The 24,506-nt window shown below is 43.8% G+C and overlaps 1 protein-coding gene across 1 annotated transcript in view; it reads left to right on the forward strand.

Moving 5' to 3' along the window:
* Positions 1-12,876: 12,876 nt before the first annotated feature.
* MYBPC3 (myosin binding protein C3) overlaps positions 12,877-24,506 on the forward strand; it is a 215,067-nt gene continuing 203,437 nt past the window's right edge. Inside the window, exons 1-2 of the mRNA XM_066583331.1 lie at positions 12,877-12,974; positions 21,788-22,048. Of these exons, the coding sequence (XP_066439428.1) occupies positions 12,950-12,974; positions 21,788-22,048 (286 nt within the window). The 5' untranslated portion in view covers positions 12,877-12,949. The remainder of the gene's footprint in view (positions 12,975-21,787; positions 22,049-24,506) is intronic.

A 24,506-nucleotide genomic window follows, 5' to 3' on the forward strand; every position in this document is an offset into this window, starting at 1 on the left:
ATCACACACATCCATCACGCACATCCTACTACATCCACACATCGCACACATCCTACTACATCCATTCTGACTCCCACACATCACACACAGCTCTATTACATCCATCCTCACCCCCACAAATCCCACACACAGCCCTGCTTGGGCTTCTAGCAGCCTGGGTTGTATGGGAAAGATCCTCTGTGGTCAGTCAGTCACATGTGGCCCCTGGTAGAGCGCAGACAGGGTGGCCAACACGCGCTGGATCTCCTGCAGCAGCTCCATAGCGCACAGCTCCAGTAGTAGCTCCTTCAGCTGCCACTGCTCCCTGCAACGCTGCGCTGCCATGTTGTTGCACGCCAGGACCACAGCTGTCTTGCTGAGCTGTCACCCCTCACCCCTCCCTGATAGCACCCGGGGCGGCCTGCACATGCCACACCCACCTTCCTATGCCACTGGTGTCATTAGAGGAATCTAGATTTCAGTCACACTCTGCTGATAGTAGGGTCCTAATATGGCGCAGGCAGCATGAATCAATTAACTCTTTTTGTCAGGTTTTAAAAGTTCAGGCTAGTTGAGGTGGAGTAATGGTGTGGGGAAGGTTTTCTTGACACACCTTGGGTCCTCTGATTCCTGTGAATGGACTTTATGCTGCGATTCGGAAGGCCAAATGAAATCCAATGTGCTTGTACTAGAAGTGCGTACACACACAGCTATTCAATGATGTCATTCAATGAATGGCTGTGATTAGTTAATCAAATGCTGGTGCTCATTGGCTGACGCGGCGCTCGATTAACCAATCAGAGCAATCGCTTGCTGGAGGCGGGGTATTCAAGCTCCGCTACCAGGAACTGCTCTGTCGGGGTGCAGGAGGACACAGAAGCCTGCAGCAGCGTCCGAGACCAGCGGGAGGAACCTGAACACCGGCTGCTAGATAAGTATTATAAGACACCCCCTGAAAATAAGACACTGTGCCTCTTTGGGGGGCAAAAATCAATATAAGACCGTGTCTTATTTTCGCGGAAACACAGCAATAAAGTAACCATTCAGTATAAGGAGCGTGCTTTGAGTTCCGCAAGGATTTTTTCTGTGGATCGGGTTTTCAGCCACAAGAAAAATCTATACTTTAAAATCCATTACAATTCCACCAAATGTGAAGTCCTTGCAGTGTCCTCTGCTACCTACAGGTGGAGCGTCTCAGCTTACCCCCTCTGTAGAGCAAAGGGATTCATTTCATATCTCTTAAGATGATGTATAATCTTAGATCGTCTTATTATTGTGTTGATGGGTTCGTGTGCAATGTGTCCCTATGAATTCTATTTATACTGTTTGGACATGACATGATTTGTTGTACATACAACACATGGCGCTGCAGGAGATTTAACCCCTTAAGGCCGCCTGCACATGAGCGGAAATCCCGCCGTGGGATTTCCCGCGGGATTTCCGCCGCTGAAAGTTTGCATAGGAGTGCATTAAAATACGCACTCCTATGCAGACGGCCGCGGTTTGGCCACGCGAAATCTCGCGCGGCAAACAAACCGCGGCATGTCCTAATTTTCTGCGGGGCACGCACTCACCCGGCCGTCGGCTCCGGTCTGCGCATGCGCCGGCTGCGCGGCAGCCGGCACATGAAAGAGCAGGGGCCGCCAGGCGCGGGTGAGTACGCGCTCGTCCCTGCAGGCGCTCGGGTCAGATCGCGCGGCGAGAATTCTCGCTGCCGGATCCGACCGCTCGTCTGCAGGCGGCCTAAGGGTGCCTGCACACGAACGGAATTTCCAGTGCGTTATTTTAGGCACATTATCTGCCCCAGACCGCAGCCAATATACTCCTATGAGGATCCGCAATTGTCCCCAGACGGACGGATTTGTATCGCGTTTTTTCACGCGCGTGAAAAAATCTGCGACCTGTTCTAATTTGGGTCGGATTCTGCGCGTGAAGCCTCCAATACAAGTGAATGGGTGCGTTTTTTCACGCAGTACATCCGCAGTGCAGCTGCAGATGGAGTCACTGGTTGCTATGACTACAGGAAGTAGGCATGGTAGGAGGCGTCCCAACACACAGCACAGAGCTTCACAGGCAAATTTGTAGAGGGAGATAGGTAGTATTTCTTGCCAATGCAGGATGTAAGAATGCAAAATCTGTAGTAATGAATTCTTCTTGTGAATTTTTTTGCGGTGACTGAAATAAAGTCACGCTGGAGAAGCGCCGGAAAAAAGTTACATGGATCAACCATGCCCACAAAGACATCTGCTCACCGGGTGAAAGCATGTTGCCAGAATAATTTAACGGTGCTCGCACAAGCAAGAGGAACAAAACGGAGTCTGGGTGTTGGTTTTTAAGCTGTTTTCCAAGGAATGGGCAGTTCTCTAGGGGTTGGGTTTACAATAAGGGGTGTCTGCTGGTTTTTCTGCGCGTTTTTTTCCGCAACACATCTGCGTATATCCGCGTGTGATTTTTCACGCATCTGCACCTATCCGCAAGCACATTTAGGTACCATACGCGCGTGAAAATCCGCTAGCGAAATCCGCAACGCTAGTGTGCAGGCGGCCTAAGGACGTGACTTTTTTTTTTCATATTTGTTTTTTCCGACCCCACTTTTAAAACATCATAACTCTTCTATTTATCCATCAACATAGCTGTCTAAGGCCTCATGTCCATAAGAGAAAAAAATACAATCCGCGCAGAATCTGCTCCTGATTTCCGCAGCAGATTCCGCGCAGATTTGCTTTAAATGGTATTTTTTTCATGTGGATATCCTCACCCATTTCTAGCAATGTGATAGCAATGTGGCCGATTTGCGCAGAATCCGCAGTAAAATGGAGCATGTTGCGTTTTTTCTCCCGCGAGTGAATAACGCAAATCTATTAAAATGCCATCCGCGGATGCAAAATTCAATTGACCGCGGATGGCCAATGATTCCCTATGGGCGAAATTGAATGCGGATTCTGCAGCGGAAATCCGCAGCAAAATCCGCATTCAATTTTGCTAGTGGACATGAGGTCTAAGGCGTCCTGCACACAGGCAGAAATTCCGCGGCGGGATTTCCCGCCCGTGGAAGCTGCCATAGGATTGCGTTAGCAAACGCAATCCTAGGCAGATGGCCGCGATTTGTCCGCGTTAAATCTCGCGCAGCAAACAAATCTCGTCATGCTCTATTTCTGTGCGGAAATTTCACTCCCCAGCCGCCAGCAGCTGGCACATCAAACAGCAGGAGCCGCGGAAGCAGGTGAGTACGCGCTGGTCCCTGCAGGGGTGCAGGACGGGTCCCGCTGCGAGAATTCTCACAGCCAGATCCGACCCAGCCGTCTGCAGGTGGCCAAAGGGCTCAGTCAGACGAGCGGATATACCCGTGTTTTTCCACGCGGAAAAAAAAACGCACCACGTGTGCAGGTGAAAATCCGCACCTACCAAAGATAGAACATATGAGTCGCAATTTCTTTTTTGTCCGCGTGGAAAAACGCGCGAATCTCCGCTCGGCTGACCTAAGGGCTTACTTTTTGCGGGATGAGTTGTATTTTTCAATGGTTCCATTTAATGTACCATATAATAAACTGGAAAACCTTTAAAATATTCTAAGTGCAGTGTAATGGGGGAAAAAAGGAATTTCCACCATCTTTGGGTGCCGTTTGTTTCTACAGCATACACACTGCAGCAAAAATGATATGGTAACTTTATTCTGTGGGTCGGTACAATTACTAGGAAACCGCTTGCAGAATTCAACCCATTTGTGTGAGCCCAGCTTAGGGGTGAAGAATAGGAAAGAGATTAAAAATAGTCTATGTATACTTATGTACATACTGGGTGAGCATATAGTCCTCCATAGCCTCCAAACTGGCTGCCAAAAACACAATTACTGTTGAGACAGCAGAAATGCAGTCCTAAGTTCTTGCTCATGACCTGAAGGTTGAGCATGGTTCAGGTAACCGGCTCGCATATTTGGGATTTTAGCCACACTTCAGTAGCGGTAAGCGATTCCAGCGACCTGATGGGTTGTTGGGTACACCCCCCCCCCCCCCCTTTGGAGATGTGCACGAGTGGCCGGCCCATTAAATAAGCAGCAGCAGGGCCGTAGGAGGGTCGGCAACTAACCCCAACTCTAAACCCTAACCCAAACCCTAAACCTAACCCTAAACCCTAACCCTAAACCCTAACCCTAAACCTAACCCTAAACCTAACCCTAAACCCAACCCTAAACCCTAACCCACTGCTGGTCTCGTGAAGTAGCACTCGTGCACATCTCCAACGGGAAGGGTGGGGGTGTACCCAACAACCAATCAGGTCGCTGGAATCGCTCACCGCTACTGAAGTGCGGCTGAAATACCAAATATGCAGCCGGCTCAGAGATTAACTCAGCCTTTCATCCTTCCAGGGTCGGTAAAATGAAAGTGCTGTGGAATAAGTTGGAACTATACAAATAACAAGATTTATTTATTTTTATTTGTCTGGCACTAATTGAAGAGCAACAGCTCTGAAGCACAAACATCTGCTCTACAAAACAAAGTAATATTTTCTATTCATACATCCGGGCACCATATTATCTACAGTATCATTAAGCTCTATGCTATGGATGTCACGGCTTTGGATGACAGACGTAGCTTCTGAGAAACAAGTGACTGCTAGCAAGTATCCGCTACAGGACTCTTAGATGGTGCAAATCATCCGGGAGAAGCGATAATGGTCTCCGATTGCCTTCAAGCTAGCCATTCTTTGCATCTTAACATGATGAATCTGTTTCTTGCCCATAGAACACTCTGCAAATCCTTTAGTAATTCCGAGATCAAAGAAAGGGATCAATTGCAAATTCTATAATCTCCGAAGCTTGCAATGTTTCTGAGCAGTGCAATGTGCCTGGCGGGTCAGTATAACATACCACCAGCGTACACTGCATAATCCGCCTAAGTACCAGAAAATCTAGAAATCTACGCTGGCACGGTGACTAATCAGACTGTGTAATCTGGGTGATACTGTGATATCCCACTCAATCCGCAGCCACCTAAGGGCCATCGGTTAGCGATGTCAGCTGCCATGTATTGGGGTTGCAATGGCTTCGTATCTTCGGAAGGGAAATCCAAAAAAAAAAAGTAATAAATGTGAGGCGTTCTAAGGGTTAATCTGTTGTTCTTCTACATCGTTCTATTTGCACTGAGTTCAGTCTTGGGATCTCAAAGTTATGAAGGTCACAAAGGACACAGAGAGAATGTGAACTGAGATAAGAGTTAAGAGTTCTCGGTAACTGTGTTACTGATAGGTGCCTGGCTGCCCGACCGACGTCCTGACCTGGTCTGTGTAGGATACAAAGTTAGAGGGGTCCTATATGCATATGTAATATTGCTCATTGATATGGGGCACAGAGGTGAATTGTACCTTTGTCCTTAACATCTTCATGCCCCAGGGTGTACAGTTAAGTCATGGGCATGTTAGGTTTGCATGGAGTGGGATTGGGAGCCAATCCATAAATGGCGGGTGCCGTCTGTCTCTCATAGCTGACACCCGCCTGCAACAGCAGCATTCACAGTGATCAAGGCTGTTGGCCTTTGAAATGCAGCCATGAATTTTGACAGTGGCATTTAAATGTCCCAATCGTTGTTGGGGGGGTCCTGAATGGTCCGCTGCCAGGAGATTACAAGGTTCCGTTCAGTTGTCATGGCAGCCTGTGAAGACCCCCAGGGCTGCCATGACTGATTGACTATCAAGACATGCCTGTGGCATGTCTTTATTGACTGCCTGTCGGAACACAGTATAGTGCAATACTATGGTATTGCATTATACTGTATGAGCAATCAAACAATCGCAAGCGCATGTCCCCTATGGGGACTAAAAAAATAAAAATGGAAAAATGAGTAAGAAAAAGTTTTGTTAATTGTTAGGAAATATAAAAGGTAATAAAATCAAAGAAAAAACAAATTTAGGATTTCCTGCATGAGAGGCAGAAACGATAGCATGTCTCCCAACCATCCCCATTTTATCGGGACAGGCCCAAATTTTGCTGTTATGGGAAGTAAGAGAGAATTCCTGATTTCCCCTCCCCTGTCCGCTAGTCTCCACTCCCTGCTATTCCTTCCGCAATAAAAGCTCAATATATGTATAGGATGGCCGCTCGCCGTGTTCTATAGTGGAGGATAAGATAAATCTTCCCCTTGGCTCTAACTCTCTGAATACGGCATGTTCAAAGCCGAAGGAGAAGAGTCATGTTATCCTCTAGTATAGAGCACAGCAAGCGGCTGTCCTGTATGTGAGTTATGTTTTTGCTGGCGCTATATAAATAAAGATCATTATTATCTGAAAACGGTAAAGTTGCTAAAAAAAATAAGCGTAAAAACAAATACAGTTAGTCCCCTACTTGCGAACAGGTTCAGTCCCAGTAGCCCGTTCGCAAGTACATTGGTTCGTATGTCCGAACAAATGCTTGTATGGAGGGGATCGCGGGTGGATCCCGCTCCGTACAACGTCGGGTGCAAGCTGTTCTTACAGCGGACACCCGCCGGCAGCAGTTCCGACAAGCGGTATTTAAAGGGTTAACAGTTCCGCCGAGCGGCACGGTTCATCGGAACTGCTGCCGCCGGGTGTCCGCTGCACCCGACTTCAGGGGTCCCATACCCGTACAGTGGCCCCCGATAAGATCGCGGGATGCTGTGCGGTTGCTAGGCAGCTGGGGGCTTTCTGAAATACCCCAGGGCTGCCTATGCAGAGTGCCTATCAAGCGCATGGCTTGATAGGCGCTCTGCATAGGCAGCCCTAGGGACCTTCAAAAGGCCCCCAGCTGCCTAGCAACCGCACAGCGTCCCGCGATCTGACCGGACAGGCTTGATCGAAGCCTGTCCGGTCCCTGCACAGAATGCCATAGCATTACATCATACTGTGCAGGACAGATTGTTCGCATCTTGCGAAGTTCATAACTCGAACGTTCGCAAGTTGGGGACTATCTGTATCATGAAAACATATTTTTAATACGCTTTATTAAAGTTCAAGAGATACCACATATTTGGTATCTCTTGAACTGTAACGACCCGTACAAGACGGGGAACACATTATTTATGGTCATCCATAAATAGTATAAACTAGCCCGGGTACCCGATACAGAACGCGGGCAATACAAAACGTGACATTTTGAGTAAGAAAAGAAAATCTGGCATTTTTTGTTGCCAATAGCAACCAATCACAGCTCAGCTTACATTTGTTATTCTGCTGAGGTAAAATAAAAGCTGCGCTGTGATTGGTTGCTATGGGCGACAGCTTTTAATCCTCTTAGTGCTGAGGTAAAATGAAACCTGTGCTGGGATCGGTTGCTGTGGGCACCAAAAACCGTGTTTTATTGTTTGTTGATTTAGGCTGCCTGTCCACGGGCGAGGCGGAATATCGCTGACAGGTCTCCACGATGAGCCTATCTGATAGGCTCACTGCAGAGAATCGCAGCATGCCGCGATTTGAATGCTGCAAGTGGGGAATCGCTATGATTCTCCTCTCGTGGACGTTGGGCTGCGCTCTCCATAGTTAAGTCTATGAGAAGCGTTCACTGCGTTACCCGCGGCCGGATTATGGCCGCTTACTGTTAGGTCTCATGTCCACTAGCAAAATTGAATTGCGCATTCAGTCTTGCTCATAGGGAATCATTGGCCATCCGCGGTCAATTAGATTGAATTTTGGACCCGTGGATGGCACTTTAATAGATTTGCGTTTTTCACGCGCGGGAGAAAAAAACGAGACATGCTCCATTTTACCGTGGATTCCGCTAGCAATAGGTTCAGATATCCAAATGAAAAAAAATACCATTCAAAGCGAAACCGCGCGGAATCTGCTGCGGAAATCTGCAGCAGATTCTGCGCAGAATTGTATTTTTCTAGTGGACATGAGGCCTTAGGCCTCATGTCCACGGGCAAATTCTGATTTAATATCCGCAGCGTTTTTCCTGCACGCGGATCCGCGCCCCATAGGGATGCATTAGACACCCGCAGGTAGTTAAATACCTGCGGATGTCATTTTTCCCTGCAGGCCCGGGTCCCGCGTGCAGGAAAAAATGCGTCATGCTCCATTTAGGTGCGGGTCTCCCGCGGGGACGGCTCCCGCAGGTTTCTATTGAAGCCTATGGAAGCCGTCCGGATCCACAGGAGACACGAGCCTGAATTAATCTCACCTGCTTCGGGCGATGCAGGTCTTCCTTCCTTCGCGTCCGGGAACTTCTTTCTTCGGCCCGGCGGATGTGCCCGGTGCATGCGCGCGGCATGCAGCCGGCGTGCCGAGCACATCCGCCGGGCTTAAGAAAGAAGATCCGGCCGCGAGTAAGGAAAGACCTGCACGGTCCGCAGCAGGTGAGTTTATTCTAATTTCAACCCTCATGCCCGCGGGGCAGGAGGGACCCGCTGCGGATTCTCCATGGAGAATCCGTAGCGGGCCTGATTTTCCCCGTGGACATGAGGCCTTAGACAGTTTTGATAAATGAGGGCCGGTGTTCATAAATTTGCTCCATGTATTCCTGTCCGGGAACAGATCATGTTTGCAAACTGCTATCCACACAGACAACAAAGGCGGAAATAGAAAAGACAAAATGCGCCAATGATTGGTGGCTCCACAGGGTTAGACGGGGGCTAAAAAGCAGGCCTGAAACACAAATGTCCAAGGCTCAGTCAGACTCTTCTAGTGGGAATTACTTGTTGAAAATGACCAGGAATACTAAATCAAGTACCTAAAATCCATTGGTGAAAGGAAATTCGGGGTTTGCTGCATTAAAATTTAAGCAAAGGCAAAAAAAAAGATACAAATACGGTTGCCAAGACGACAAAATTTCTGAATTTTTTTGGCCTATAACCTTCTCCGGGTCGGGATTATACTGTGTCAATCAGTCAATCGGTCGTGCAGTTTGTGCGCGATGCTCCAACACACAAACAGATATTGACAAATATATAGAAGATAAAAATGGCGTAACTGCTTTTTTCTGCACTTAACCTATAAAAAAAAGTTAATATCAATTGTATGGCAAGATGGCAACAAAAAAATTACTACTCATCTCGCAAAAAAAGAAGACCACATATATTGATGTCAAAATAAAAAAAAGGTTACAACTGTTACGGCTATGAAGGTGGGAAGGCAAAATTGAAAAAAAAATCTTCTGGCTATCAGGACACGTACCGCGCCTGCATTCACATCAGTAAAAGGCCGAAATGATCAACTTTGAGGCTGCCTCTTATTTTTGTTTGGGGTTTTTTTGCATTTTTTGGAAGAAATGTTTTCATTAAAAAGAAAAAAACAACAACGCAGTTTAGTGTCGCAAAGTTGTCACTGCCAGCTCATCGTCACGCTCAAACCCAAATATTTAGTTCTGTTACTGTAGTGTCCCAGAACATCATTCTGGACGCCTCCATATATTCATACATGTATTGTCTTATGTGGAGGCACTGTGCAAAGCTGTCATGTCTATTTTTCTGTATATGTGTTGCACAGCTGCAGCGTCTGAAGGGTTAACTACATTAAGAATCATTTCTGTAAGTTTGGTTGCATGTTCGTTGTACCTACCTTGCTATGTTATGTGACGTGGTGTGCATGAATCTATAAGTATGAGTGATTGGGTTCCATCTACCATCTGAGGGTTTGCTACCACAGAGGCGCATGAGGGCACCATCAGTCCTTGTGCAGCTGAAGATGCAGCAGATGGAGTGAGCCTAAATGTTATCCCCCATAAAGTCCCAGCACAAGAGGGAGCCATAGTGAGTAATTACCCTACCAGTGACAAAGTGTATACAGTTATATTACAGTGCAAAAGTCTACTGAACCGCTGAAGATAATACTGCAATTTATTGATGATTCCTATGCGGCCGTCCGGAGAATAGATCACCATATAGAGGTACACCCATAACTGACACCCACGTGTGCTAAGGCTATGAGAGCGGTGTGATCATTATAGCCATTCTGTGGCCATTGACTTCCATGTCAACTAATTGCTGAATATGTACTAAGTTTTCGTGCACTGCATATTCTACATACTGAAGTTTACTGTATTTCCAAGAGAAGTCACTAGTAAAGTTTTACTGGGCCTCCACCGTTCCGGAGGACCCGAGGTACTATGCACTTGTCCAGTGTCATTTAAAGGGGTTGTCCCGAGAAAGCAAGTGGGGGTATACACTTCTGTATGGCCATATTAATGCACTTTGTAATGTACATTGTACATTAATTATGAGCCATACAGAAGTTATTCACTTACCTGTTCTGTTGCTGGCGTCCCCGTCTCCATGATGCCATCTAATTTCAGCGTCTAATCTCCCGATTAGACGCGCTTGCGCAGTCCGGTCTTCTCCCTTCTGAATGGGGCCGCTCGTGCCGGAGAGCTGCTCCTCGTAGCTCCGCCCCGTCACGTGTGCCGATTCCAGCCAATCAGGAGGCTGGAATCGGCAATGGAACGCACAGAGCCCACGGTGCACCATGGGAGAAGACCTGCGGTCCACCGTGGGTGAAGATCCCGGCGGCCATCTTCGCAAGGTAAGTAAGAAGTTACCGGAGCGCGGGGATTCGGGTAAGTACTATCCGGTTTTTTTTTAAACCCCTGCATCGGGTTTGTCTCGCGCCGAACAGGGGGGCTATTGAAAAAAAAAAAACCCGTTTCGGCGCGGGCCAACCCCTTTAATGCGCCGAGTGTGAGTGTCGGATTATGGAACAGTGGCGTCACGAACTGACAACTACTCCCCCCATCATTGCCTGCCATTCCACGTAACATTATTTTTATATACCTGCCTGTTGCCAAATCAGGTAGTCACTCACAGGAGATTTTATATATATATATATATATATATATATAAGCAGGAATTACATTATATATATATATATATATATATATATATAATGTAATCCCTGCTTATTGCATTACTGTAGCATTGATGAGCTTAGTTCTGACCCTGTATTTTTGTCATGAGCTTGGTTTTAGTATTATATCTATTTACTAATGTTTGTTCTGGTGAGGTATTTCTGTTCTGAGCTTGGTTCCAGTATTGCATCTATGTACTGAGCTTGATTCTGGTGCTGTATTGATACACTATGTCTTCTCTCTGCCTAAAACTGAACCTCTCAAAGACTGACCTGCTGGTATTTCAACCCTTCACTAACCAACCTCATCCTGACATCTCCATCTCAGTGTGTGGCACCATAACTCGCAACACGCCCGCTGCCTTAGGGTTATATTCGACTCCGATCTCTCCTTCACCCCCTACATCCAGTCTTTTCCCTGAACCTGTCAGCTGCACATCAAGAACATCGCAAGAATCCGCTCTTTTCTCACTGTGGACACGCTAAAAACGCTTATTGTTGCCCTCATCCACTCTCTGCTCGATTATTGCAATTTGTTGCTGATCGGCCTCCCCTGCTCCAGACTCTACCCCTTCCAATCCATCCTGAATGCGGCAGCCAGGCTCATCTTCCTGTCCAGCCGCTACTCGGACGCCTCTGCCCTGTGCCGGTCACTGCACTGGCTGCCCGTTAAATACAGAATTCAATTTAAACTCCCTACCTTCATCCATAAAGCCCTCCACAGCACAGCACCACCCTACATTGCTTCCCTCATCTCAATCCGCCACCCAGCCAGCGCCCTCCGCTCCGCTAACGAAATCAGACTGAGTGCCCCTTTAATTAGATCCTCTCATTCCAGCCTCCAAGACTTCTCCAGAGCAGCACCTGTCCTCTGGAACGCACTACCAAAAAATATCCGGGCAATCAGTCACACTAAACTTCAGGCGTGCCCTAAAAACGCACCTCTTCAGGGAGGCATACCGCATCCCCTAAACCAAACCCCTCTGTACTCCGCCTAATAACATGCTCCCTGACCTACTGACTGCAGCTCCTGCTAGCCATAATTAACCAGCTTTTGCAGTCATACCGACTCCGCCACTATACGGCTTAGGTCTGACCATTGTCTGTGTATAGCATCCCACACTCTCCACCTCGCCATACAGTGCACATCTCCAGCCCCTTTATCTTCTGTATCACCCCATTACTTGTAGTATCTAAGCTCGTTGGAGCAGGACCCTCACCCCTACTGTCTCCATCAACTGATTACTTCATGTAACCATGGTCTTGTTTTATTTCCCCTGTATTGTAAGCGCTGCAGAATATGTTGACGCTATATAAATAAAGACTATTATTATTGAGCTTGGTTCTGGTACAGTATTTATTCACTGAGCTGTTCTGGTGCGGATATGCTGCTCTCTTGCTGCTTTTTGTAAAAGGAAAGCACAGGCAGACTGCCTGTCAGTGCAATATATACAGGTTTTTTTCTTATCACGGGGTAGGGTGCCACAAAAAAATGTTGCCATCTCCCCCAAGACCGGCACCGCAGACTATTCTTCTTGTAGATTCTACATTATATGTAGATTCCTAGTCTCAGGCTGGACTTCTATAACCAATTATTACATAAGTTGTGCTTCAACGTTATTCAACTTTTACTACTTTGAATGCCTACATCACTTGTATAAGCAGGAATGAAAAAGGGCAGCACATATTTTTATCTCTGGTCTGGCTTGTCTTGAATTCTATAGAGGCAGTGTATATGTCATGTATGTATACATGAAGGTCAGCTGCTGATGACCAGAGCTTTCATCAAGGCCTTTCACTCTACTGTCACCGCTAATGTAGGGCGGTGGAGCTCACAGTCATAAAGCCGAAATATGTGTTACCTGCCGTTGGGCATGACATTGCATTGTCTGGCATTAACTTCAAACCTGTAGGAAACCATGAGGATCACAGGGCAAACAACAGGGCACTGGCAGCTCTGCTATATATATCCCAGCTGATATGTCCTGTCAAGAAGGGTCTGTTGCCTGGAAGGTGACAAGCCTGTGTGACAACAGGAGAGTGGTGGGGGTGGAGCACGGAGGGGTTCTCCTTATCTTTCTTTTTTAAGAGGGTCTGTAGAATCTAGAAGCTTCATACCAGTCTCAACCACAGACTGAATTAGTTCTGCTGCTGCTTGCAAACTTCTTGTGGGACTTTTTCCAGGATGCCTGAGCCTCTTAAGAAAACAGGTACCCCGGGGAGGTGACAAGGTGACAAGGGGGAAGCATGTAGAAGGAACGTATGGGATATTATGCATGAGAAATCCAAGCAATTGGGCTGTTAACGATGTCAATTAAATGGGACCCATCGGTCTAGACTGTGGTTGGATGAATGACCTTCCTATGACTTTCAGTGCTAACAAGAATGCCGGGGCTTGGACTCCTCTCATTTATCTTGCACGCATATATATTTTTACATTGACTGTGTTACAATTACAATAGCATGATATTCCAAGCATTAGTGATCACTAATCTCTGCAAGAGGTGACTTCTAAGATTAGATGGATAGAAGGAGCGCTAAGTGCGATGGTTATAATGTTAAATACTGCCGGATGAAGAGTTTAATCAATGCTTCTTTATCAGGCTAGTCAAAGTTTATCATCATCTACTGCCAGATGAAGAGTTTACTCAATGCTTCTTCATCAGGCTAGTCAAAGTATATCATCGTCCACTGCCGAATGAAGAGTTTACTCAATGCTTCTTCATCAGGCTAGTCAAAGTATATCATCGTCTACTGCCAGATGAAGAGTTTACTCAATGCTTCTTCATCAGGCTAGTCAAAGTTTATCATTGTCTACTGCTGGATGAAGAGTATACTCAATGCTTCTTCATCAGGCTAGTCAAATTTTATCATTGTCTACTGCTGGATGAAGAGTATACTCAATGCTTCTTCATCAGGCTAGTCAAATTATATCATCGTCTACTGCTGGATGAAGAGTTTACTCAATGCTTCTCCATCAGGCTAGTCAAAGTATATCATTGTCTACTGCTGGATGAAGAGTATACTCAATGCTTCTTCATCAGGCTAGTCAAAGTATATCATCGTCCACTGCCGAATGAAGAGTATACTCAATGCTTCTTCATCAGGCTAGTCAAAGTATATCATCGTCTACTGCCAGATGAAGAGTTTACTCAATGCTTCTTCATCAGGCTAGTCTACTGCTGGATGAAGAGTTTACTCAATGCTTCTCCATCAGGCTAGTCAAAGTATATCATTGTCTACTGCTGGATGAAGAGTATACTCAATGCTTCTTCATCAGGCTAGTCAAAGTATATAATCGTCCACTGCCGAATGAAGAGTTTACTCAATGCTTCTTCATCAGGCTAGTCAAAGTATATCATCGTCTACTGCCAGATGAAGAGTTTACTCAAAGCTTCTTCATCAGGCTAGTCAAAGTTTATCATTGTCTACTGCTGGATGAAGAGTATACTCAATGCTTCTTCATCAGGCTAGTCAAATTTTATCATTGTCTACTGCTGGATGAAGAGTATACTCAATGCTTCTTCATCAGGCTAGTCAAATTATATCATCGTCTACTGCTGGATGAAGAGTTTACTCAATGCTTCTCCATCAGGCTAGTCAAAGTATATCATTGTCTACTGCTGGATGAAGAGTATACTCAATGCTTCTTCATCAGGCTAGTCAAAGTATATCATCGTCCACTGCCGAATGAAGAGTATACTCAATGCTTCTTCATCAGGCTAGTCAAAGTATATCATCGTCTACTGCCAGATGAAGAGTTTACTCAATGCTTCTTCATCAGGCTAGTCTACTGCTGGATGAAGAGTTTACTCAATGCTTCTCCATCAGGCTAGTCAAAGTATATCATTGTCTACTGCTGGATGAAGAGTATACTCAATGCTTCTTCATCAGGCTAGTCAAAGTATATAATCGTCCACTGCCGAATGAAGAGTTTACTCAATGCTTCTTCATCAGGCTAGTCAAAGTATATCATCGTCTACTGCCGGATGAAGAGTTTACTCTATGCTTCTTCATCAGGGTAGTCAAAGTATATCATTGTCTACTGCTGGATGAAGAGTATACTCAATGCTTCTTCATCAGGCTAGTCAAAGTATATCATCGTCCACTGCCGAATAAAGAGTATACTCAATGCTTCTTCATCAGGCTAGTCAAAGTATATCATCGTCCACTGCCGAATGAAGAGTTTACTCAATGCTTCTTCATCAGGCTAGTCAAAGTATATCATCGTCTACTGCCGGATAAAGCGGCATTAAGTAGCCTCGAAAGTTTGTGTGTATACATTTTCTGTCTAGCCAATAAAGGTATCACCTCTATAATACTTTTGTCTTTTTTTGTACCAGAGTATTAACATTATAGGGATTTTTCTGGTACAACACTAGTTTTGCTCTTCATCTTGCAATTGTTATAGAAATATATGCCTTTGTCCAAAAAAATAGGGAATCAGACAATTCCTAAAAATTAAATTGGTGAGCATCTGGAAGCTGAAGACGACCAAAATAATGGCATACTGTCACATGTTCTAAATATCGGTGGTGGGTCCTGCATAGATCTGACAGGTCTAATTGATATTTCTTGGTCTTTTGTTAGAAAGAACCCATTTCATGTTAATTTTTGCTTCCGGAAAATTCTTCTCTATCGGGATAGACTCATTAGAAGAAAAGGTGGAGAGAATTCTTTGGTATTGCTTGGTTATGGCCTGTCATTACAATCATGCATGCAGCCATAATTTTCTATTTTGCCACACCAAATAAATTGCCATATAAGGCACATCATGAATGCATATTGATATATGACCCCCACTATAGAAAAATAGGAACTTTCTCGAGACTGAATGTTTTTGAAGATGTTAGCTCAGTTTACATGGGTGTTTTAAAGCTTCCATTAGGGGTTCTGGTACTTGGGAAGAATAATAGAACCCCAACGGAAACCTAGTGGGCTCCATAGTTAATGGGATCTGTCGAAATTCGTTGGGATCTGTTCGTAAATGTATCCATCATAGCGATGAACAGCAGCCATAATTGCTAGTCTGAACAGAGCCTGTAAATTACTCGTGTCCCAGGTTTAGGGGTATTTTTCACTATTTTTGGGAACAATTATATCTTGACATCTAAACTTGATTACAAATTATTTTATCTCATTCCTGGTCTCTGTTAAATAGTTTTTGTGTGGCATTCTTAGTATTTGATTCCTCCATATATTCACATTGTACAGGGTAACTGGAAACGGGGCTGAATTTCAATCATTTGTCAATGTTTTATGGACTGTTTTTTAGGAAATTGTGGATTTGTGCCATTAGATAAATATACTTGTAGTAGATATAATAAGTGCATATTAGGTTTTGTGCACATGACCATATCATACTTGGTGCTGGAGGCATATACAGGGCTATGTAAAGGTTTTAGGCAGGTGTGGAAAAAATGCTGCAAAGTAAGACTGCTTTCAAAAATAGAAGAGTTGATATGTTTTTGGTCAATTAACAAAATATAAAGTGACTGAACAAAAGAGAAATCTAAATCAAGTCCCTGCTCGGCGTGACCGCCCTTTGCCTTCAAAACAGCATCAATTCTCTAGGTTGACCTGCATAGAGTTTTTAACTCCTTAATAACGCGGCCCTTTTTTGCCTTCTATTTTTGTTTTTTCCTCCTCCGTTTAAAAAAATCATTGATCCTTTATTTATCCATTGACGTCGCTGTATGAGGGCTTGTTGTTTTTTGCGGGGCGAGTTGTATTTTTCAATGGTGCTATTTAATGTACCATATAATGTACTGAAAATCTTCTAAGAGGAGTAAACAAAAAAAACAAAACCGACATTCCGCCATCTTTCAGTGCGCCTTGTTTCTACGGCACACAAAATGCAACAAAAATGACATGATAACTTTATTCTATGGGTCGGTGCGATTACTATAACAAATTTATATAGTGTTTTTTTTCTTTTGCTGCACTACTTTTATTTCTTTTCAAAGACATGTATTTTTTTCTTTATAATTTTTTGCCGCCATCTTCTGCGCCCAAAACCTTTTTTATTTTTCTGTTGACATAGTTGTGCAATGGGCTCATTTTTTGCGGGATTTCCTGTAGTTTGCGTTGGTACCATTTTGGAGTACATACAACGTTTTGATAGCTTTTTATTGCATTTTTTCTTGAAGACATGGTGACCAAAAAAAGCGCATTTCTGGTGTTCTTTATTTTGTTTTCTGACAACGTTCATCATGCAGGGAAAATAATGTGTTATTTTGAAAGACCGTACTTTTACGGACGCAACGATACCAAATATGTATTTTTGTTTTATAATTTAGATTCTTTTATTGTAAATATGGCAAAAGTTTTTTTTTTTACTTTTATTAACTTTTTTTAAACAATTAGTAAAACTTTGTTGTTCTTATTTTTACTTTTTTTTTGCTTCAGAGGGGACAACTAGCGATGCTTTGATTGCTCCTGCAGTATGATGTAATGACTAATGACCCAACTTCTAGTTACATCATACTGTGTTTGAGCAGGCTGTCTATCAAGCCACCCCATGGGGATGGCTTGATAGGCATTCTGCCAAGACAGCCCCGGGGCCTTTCAGAAGGCCCCAGCTGCCATGACACCTGCACGGCTCCCTGCGATCTTATCGTGGGGCATACGGGACCTCTGAACGATGGCATTTAAATGGTTAATAGCTCGGCTCAATGTCCTATAGGAGGAAGGGGTTTTAAAGGAACTCATCAAGGAGGTTTTTTTCGAACATCTTGAGGAACTAAGCACAGATCTTCTGTGGATGTCGGCTCACTCCAATCCTTCTGTCTCTTCATGTAATCCCAGACAGACTGGATGATGATGAGATCGGAGCTCTGTGGGGCCATATCATCACTTCCGGGACTCCTTGTTCTTCTTTACGCTGAAAATAGTTCTTAATGACATTTGCTGTATGTTTAGGGTCCTTGTCTTGCTGCAGAAAAAAAATTGGAGTCAATCAGACACCTATTTTTGAAAAAGAAAACATTTTTTGCATTTTTTTCCATACCTTCTGACTAAAACATTTGCACAGTAATGTATTTAGGTTCAAGGATGGATCTTTGAGATGGAAATCTTGGGGCTTTCCCATTGTGCTAGGACAACATCCAGTTCTTTCCTTGTCGCGGAACTCTCATACACTATATGAACTGAGCCTTAGGCTCAAGGGTTTTCTCTAGTTTTAGAGCAGGGGACAGACCGACAGTGGTTTTGGACTATGGGCATTAAAGGTCATGTGAGTAGCATAGACGTTACAAGCAATGAATGGCACTAGGGATGAGCGAACTTTTAAATAAGTTTGCTTCGGCTGCTTCAGCAAACTTTGCCAAAAGGTTTTGTTCAGTCCGAATTAGTTTGAACTGAACCGGAAGTTCCCCAAAATGCCTTAAACTGATGTACAACACTGAAAATGTGCAGGACTAGTGTTAAGCAAACAAATCAGTAGGACCCTGTTTCAGGAGAGAACTGTGTAGAAGTTGGCTCTGATTCGTGTTGAATGAAACTTTTGGCAAAGTTCGACCTGAAACAGAGCTATGTTGGTTAATTTTGCTCTACACATCTATTGTGTGATCATTAATTGATATAATTAATTTTAGATAGCTGCTAAACTATATATATAGTGCTGTGATTATTACATTTATTTCCCAGACATGAGTCCTTGTGATCCAGAGTTACATATAACATAACATTTGCTGAGTCTGGACCCCTGGGCAGTAAAAGTCTGGAGCCCCTTTCCATCTGCCATAGTGCTATGTTTTCTTTTTGTACTTTAATCAGTGCTGATTTGACTGATAGACCTACCATAGACTTATGTTAAACATGGGTCCTTGCTAGAGATGAGCGAGTATACTCGCTAAGGCACATTACTCGAGATTCGGGGCCGGCGCGGGTGACACGTGAGTTCCGGCGGGGAGCAGGGGGAGAGAGGGAGAGAGAGATCTCCTCTCCGTTCCTCCCCGCTCTCCCCCGCCGCTCCCCGCCCGCCGACGGCCCCCGAATCTTTAGAGACGGGCGGGGGGATACTCAGCTAAGGCACTACTTGCTCGAGTAATGTGCTTTAGCGAGTATACTCGCTTCTCTCTAGTCCTTGCCCATTCACCCTTGACTCGGTTAATAGACACAGTAATATCTTTTATTTCTATTTTAATTTTTAACCACTGCCGCAAAATGCATATTGTATTGAAGTCATTAGAATTAATAAGCTGTTGCCTAGATGAAGCAATGGAGATCTCCATATTACAGATGTATTTAATGCAGAATATGGTGCCCCACATAATGGCAGATGAAGTGTCCATGGGCCATTACTACAGAACAATAGGGACTTCATATGCTTCTACACAGCGCTTTAGCATGCTGCAGTACTGCATATTGCAGTTCAGTGATCCCATAAGCAGGGGTGGGATTGCAACAGTCTTTTAGTCTTCCTCAACTTACGGTGGTTTTCGAGTTGTGACCATTAGAAGATGGACAAGTGTAGTCATGGCTTATACAATAAACTCTTCTACAAAAAGTTAACAGATGCAGCAAAAAACTAAAAGGAAAACCATGGATTTTGAGTGAAACTATCCTTTCATCTGACACTTAGGTGCCTTCAGTAGTCACAATGCAGAAAAGATTACAGTGTCGTGCAGAATGTATTTTTTGATCAGGCATTACATATGGACACATACAGTTGTGACTAAACATTCTGTGGACCTTATGATATTGTCTATTTACAGTATTCATTATGCAATCCAAGTGATGATAATGATAATGAAAGACTTTAGCCAATTTGCAATAGTTTAAACAACCTATGTTACAGGTAAAAAAAAAGTTTGTGAACCCTGAAATTTAGTGGCTGTTGGAACTTTCCTGTTTGGCCACGACCTCAGCAAAAGTTACTTATTAAACCTCCGAGGAGGTCGGAGATACTTCAAACCATTGACCTATAAACATTACTCCTGGGTTCTCTTTGATAGTCTTCCTTACGTCAAGCAAGAGAATGTCTATGGGTCTTAGGTCACGACTAATGTTGCATGATCCAACCTCTAGTGAGAACACATGCATCATACTCTCCATCGTCTTTTTGGTAGTTGAATTTCTACTACTTTTATGAACTAAGTGGACTTTACCCTGCTGTTTTTGTTCTTTAGTTGACCATCATACAGTATACCCTCATTAGGCTGCCCACTTCTAAAGGGATATTCCCAATGCCAGTCTCACTGAAGCCTTAAATTTCCTTCTGTAACCCCTTATCAGAAATTTGTTTGGCCTCTTTATGGGATTTTATAAGGCATGGCTGGTGTAACCTATCATAATCGATTGTAACATCTGTCTTTAATTACACTTTTTTCAAGTCCAGAAAGTTTCAAATTTTCCATCGATTATTATAACCAGTGAATGTTCAAAAACTTCAAATGTCGTAGATAAAAGGACAGTTGCTGGAAGCTGCTGTCATTGGACTTGATGATGGGATATCAATTAAATTACACTTTCCTTGCAAGGTGTATCCACATCATTATCAAAATATCAAATCCAGTTTCTTAAACCAGCTAGATTACAAGATATGAAAGCAACACATTTTGGGGTTGGCCAAGAACTTTCCACAGATTGCATAGGGGGTACCAATACACACTTGTATATCATAGAAACTCAGATATTACAAGTTACAGTCTACAATTGGTCAATTCAATTTTTGTTTGAAAATTATGGTAAGCCCCGAAACGCGTTGCTTTTACATCTTGTAAGTAAGCAGCTCTAACAAGGTTGATAAGGTTCAGAATTACATCTTTGCTGGGCAACTGGTATTACCTTAAATTTATTCCATAAGTCCAATGATGGCAGCATCTTTCACTTAGTTTAATATATTTACTAAGGATGTTAGCAGAATAGGGTATTGATATTATTTCTATCCAACAGCCTCAAATTTCTTCTCAAGTTACCTAGTCATTAAAATTGATCAAGTATAAGTAACTATACATCATCCTTTTCCAAGTTACTTGCAGTTTCCCTTCTTGCATTCTACTATTATCTCAGACATTGGTCAAGTGAGATGCAAAGTTAAAGTTATTTGAGGGCCACTCTATTGTATGAATGAGCAGGGGTGTAAATAGAAGAGACCCCATTACATAGATCAAAGAAGTGCTCCTTTATGATGTTGAGTTTTGCCACCCAGAACAGAGGTACCTGGTGTTTTTTTTATTCTGGTCAATGGCCTTTCATTACCTATGAGTTACTTCCGCATGCCTATTGCTATGATGGAATTCTTCTTTGGAAGGGGTCCTGCACAGGTTCTCACTAGCCAATAGGAATGGTACTGAACATAGCTAGGCCTTTTCTCTCCAAGGGCCCAAATGCAGTCACATTTTCTGCTTCTATGGTATGCACACCCTTGGCCATAAAACCCTGACATGATTTCTTCTATTGTCAGCTGGATTATGTGGTGAGCCAATACCATACATGGAGACCTCAACTTCCTTAAAAAGGACCCGCCATGAGATAAAAACCGCAGGGCTGGCTACATACAGTAGCTCTGCAATTGCGAACCGATTGTTTCTCCATCTTTTTCGTACCTTCATTTACCTGGATGGGCTCTTCTTAGGTCTGGCTTCCATTGATGTCAGTGTGTCAAATGGGTAGTCCTCACTGTTCACTGTCAATAAGTCCTGTCGGATTGTCAATCAAGTCCGACATCACCGATTAACAATGAACAGTGGGGACCAGCCACTTGACAAATTGAGAGTGCTAGGGGCCAGACCTAAGAAGAGCCCGTCCAAATAAATGGAGGTGTATATGAAAAAAAAATAATTAGACTCAGTGCGGCCATAGCTGTGGAGCTATGTAGCCAGTTCCGTCGACTTTATCTCTGGACAGATCCTCTTTATATTTTGATGGCCAACTTTGACGGAGCTCACCTTGTATGACAAGATGAAGATTGTCCCATTCACAATAATTCCAGAGGGTTCCCAAAGTCTCTCTCAACTGTAGTGTACACTGTTCGGTTCTGAGTATTACTCTACTACCTTTTGCTCACTTTTGTGCACAGCTTTTACCAAGAAGCCGAAGTCTTCAGAGGTGGTTGTGGGAGATTCTGTTACATTTGAAGCCGAGATAGAGAAAGCTGGCCTTAAGGTGAAGTGGCAGAAAAATAATGTGGACATCGTCGCTAGTGACAAATATATCATCAAGGCTGATGAGAAAAGCCACTCATTGACGATCAACAATGTTAGTACCGAGGATGAAGTTGTTTATGCTGTCATTGCTGGGACCTCAAAGGTGAAGTTCGAACTCAAAGTCAAGGAACCAGGTAGGAACTAAACAAAGTATTGGTTATATTGCACTGTATAGCAGACAAATGAGGATTCATTACTTTTTATTATTTCCTTTAGGTATGATATTTGCTACCTTTCCTTTCTAACTTTTTGATTTTCACTGTAATGTGCGGAGTAGGGTCGGTTTGGGGCACAATTACTAATTTGGAGCATATTCACACACAACTTACTGTCACAGCATGCACTTCTGTGCCAATGTCTGATGAGATAAGTACAGTAGGAGAAGTTACAAGAGTCACTGACTACAGACAATTGAGAAGGGATCAGTGTGGGGACAAGGAACTAGTGGGAGTGTAAATTGTGCTTCACAATGGGGGGGGCACTATCGGGACTGGTGGGCTGTTGGCATTGTAAGAGCACCTATGGGGCTTGGACTCTGAAAACTACTATAAGAACTATCAATATTGACTTGAATACATGACAAGGAGCAGTTGAAAAGATGTGCCCAAAATATTTATGGGTGGAACTTACAGCTACAAGCTTGTCGTGGCATGTTGTAAGCTCTTCGCGTATCAGCTCCTTTATCACCATCTTGATGCAAGCTGCTACTCAAGGCATTAGTAAGATAACATTTTTTAAGAATTTTGAAATGAACACTGAACCAAAATTTAGGAATAAGATGTTAGATGAGGGTTCCAGGAACCGGACCGCTGTCTTAAGAGAAGGGGCTGTCATCATGGAACAATCCGATACTTGATGTTATGGTAAATGTTATACTCCCTGATTAGGATAGGAGCAGGAACCATTGCTTCTTCTTTTCTTTCTCATAAGGTGCATTCAGACGAGCATGTTTATGTGTGTACAATTGTGCGCACAAAACCATGCGTCTATTAAAACCGTTGGCTCCCTATGGTGGGTTCACATGTTCGTGTTTTACAGGCATGCAAACGCATGTACCTGTAAAACATAGGACATGCGTGCACCATAGGTCCATAGTGCGTCAATATTCCTCAATGGGAAGTCCCCTTGTCACTGAACACTGTGAAAGCACTGGATCGCGATATTCTCCCATTGCTTCTCTCCGTAGCTTCTGCAGTCCCATTGAAAGCAATTGGCTGCCAGCAAGCCCTGCATGGATTTTCGGGGAAGGGCTTTAAATATAAGCCCTTCCCTGAATCATCCATAGAATGTGTTAAAAATAAAATATATATTTATACTCACCACTCCTCAGCTGCCGGGGCCCTGGCGCGTCCAGACTGTTTTCTCCCTGCACTGTTCTGAATCTGTTTAAGCAGGCAGGGATTTAAAATCCCCGCCTGCTGAAAGGGCTGTATCTGATTGGCTGAGCACTCATAGGCAGCACTGAGCCATTCATTGAATGACAGCCGAGTGCTGCCTGTGATTGGTCACAGCACTCAGCCAATCACAAGCAGTGCTTGGCCATTTATTGAATTCAATTTTAAATCCCTGCCTACTGAAACAGATTCAGAGCAGTGCAGGGAGAATTTTCAGGGAAGGGCTTATATTTCAAGCCCTTTCCTGAAAATCACTGCCGGCAGCCCATTGTGTTCAGTGTGGGTGCGCGGTTTTGTGCACACCTATGTACACATACGCACACGCTCATGTGAATACACGCTTACTATGGCTTGCACTTGCTTGATAAATCATATAGATGCTTTAAAATACCTGATGTTGAGCTGATGACTATGACCAAAAACACAAAGATAGACAATAAAGATTTTATACTGGTCTGTCTATCCCAGTAGGAGTTCCTATATCTCACTGTGAGGGCAGTTTCAGACGAATGGGGTTTTCTCCCGTTATGTGGCCCAGCCGCATAATGGGACAAAATAAAACTATGGATTTCAATTGATTTCATTGGTTTTGTTTTCACTGGCTCTTTTCTCTGCCACTAATTGTAGAACCGAGAAAATATAGGACTTGCCCTATCTTTCTGTATTTACTACATTTAGGAAAGATCAGGCAGCACCTATCTTCCCATGTTTTTTTTAATACCTGAAGAAAAACCTAATTCAGGTGCAACTACGCTTGGTGCCAGCGAGGATAGTTGCACTTACAGCCGTCTGAAACCGTCTTAGTACTGGAATAGGAGATTTAGGAGATTTCAGTTCTTGAAGGTCCCACCATACAAATTGTTTACTTTTCACCGTTTTGCAACACTAATTGGGCATTTAGCTGCATTGCACTCTTCTGCACCAGTGCAAGGAAATATTATTCCACCTACTGTATGACCTTTGCAAAATACAAAGCGTGAATTGTGGCCTAGAATAAACTTAAATTCAGGCTTTTAATGTTTGGGTTTCAACGAACCATTACTTTACACACATAGCAAATAAAAAGATGACTGCTTTTTTTAAGTGTGGGTATTGCAGCTCCGGCTCATTCAATTCAATGGAGCTGAGCTGCAATACCAGACATAACTATTACAACTGCAAAGGACGTGCTGGGCCAGCACTTGCAGACATTCACAAT

Source organism: Eleutherodactylus coqui, chromosome 11 (assembly GCF_035609145.1).
Source record: "Eleutherodactylus coqui strain aEleCoq1 chromosome 11, aEleCoq1.hap1, whole genome shotgun sequence".
In the NCBI taxonomy this organism is placed as follows: domain Eukaryota; kingdom Metazoa; phylum Chordata; class Amphibia; order Anura; family Eleutherodactylidae; genus Eleutherodactylus; species Eleutherodactylus coqui.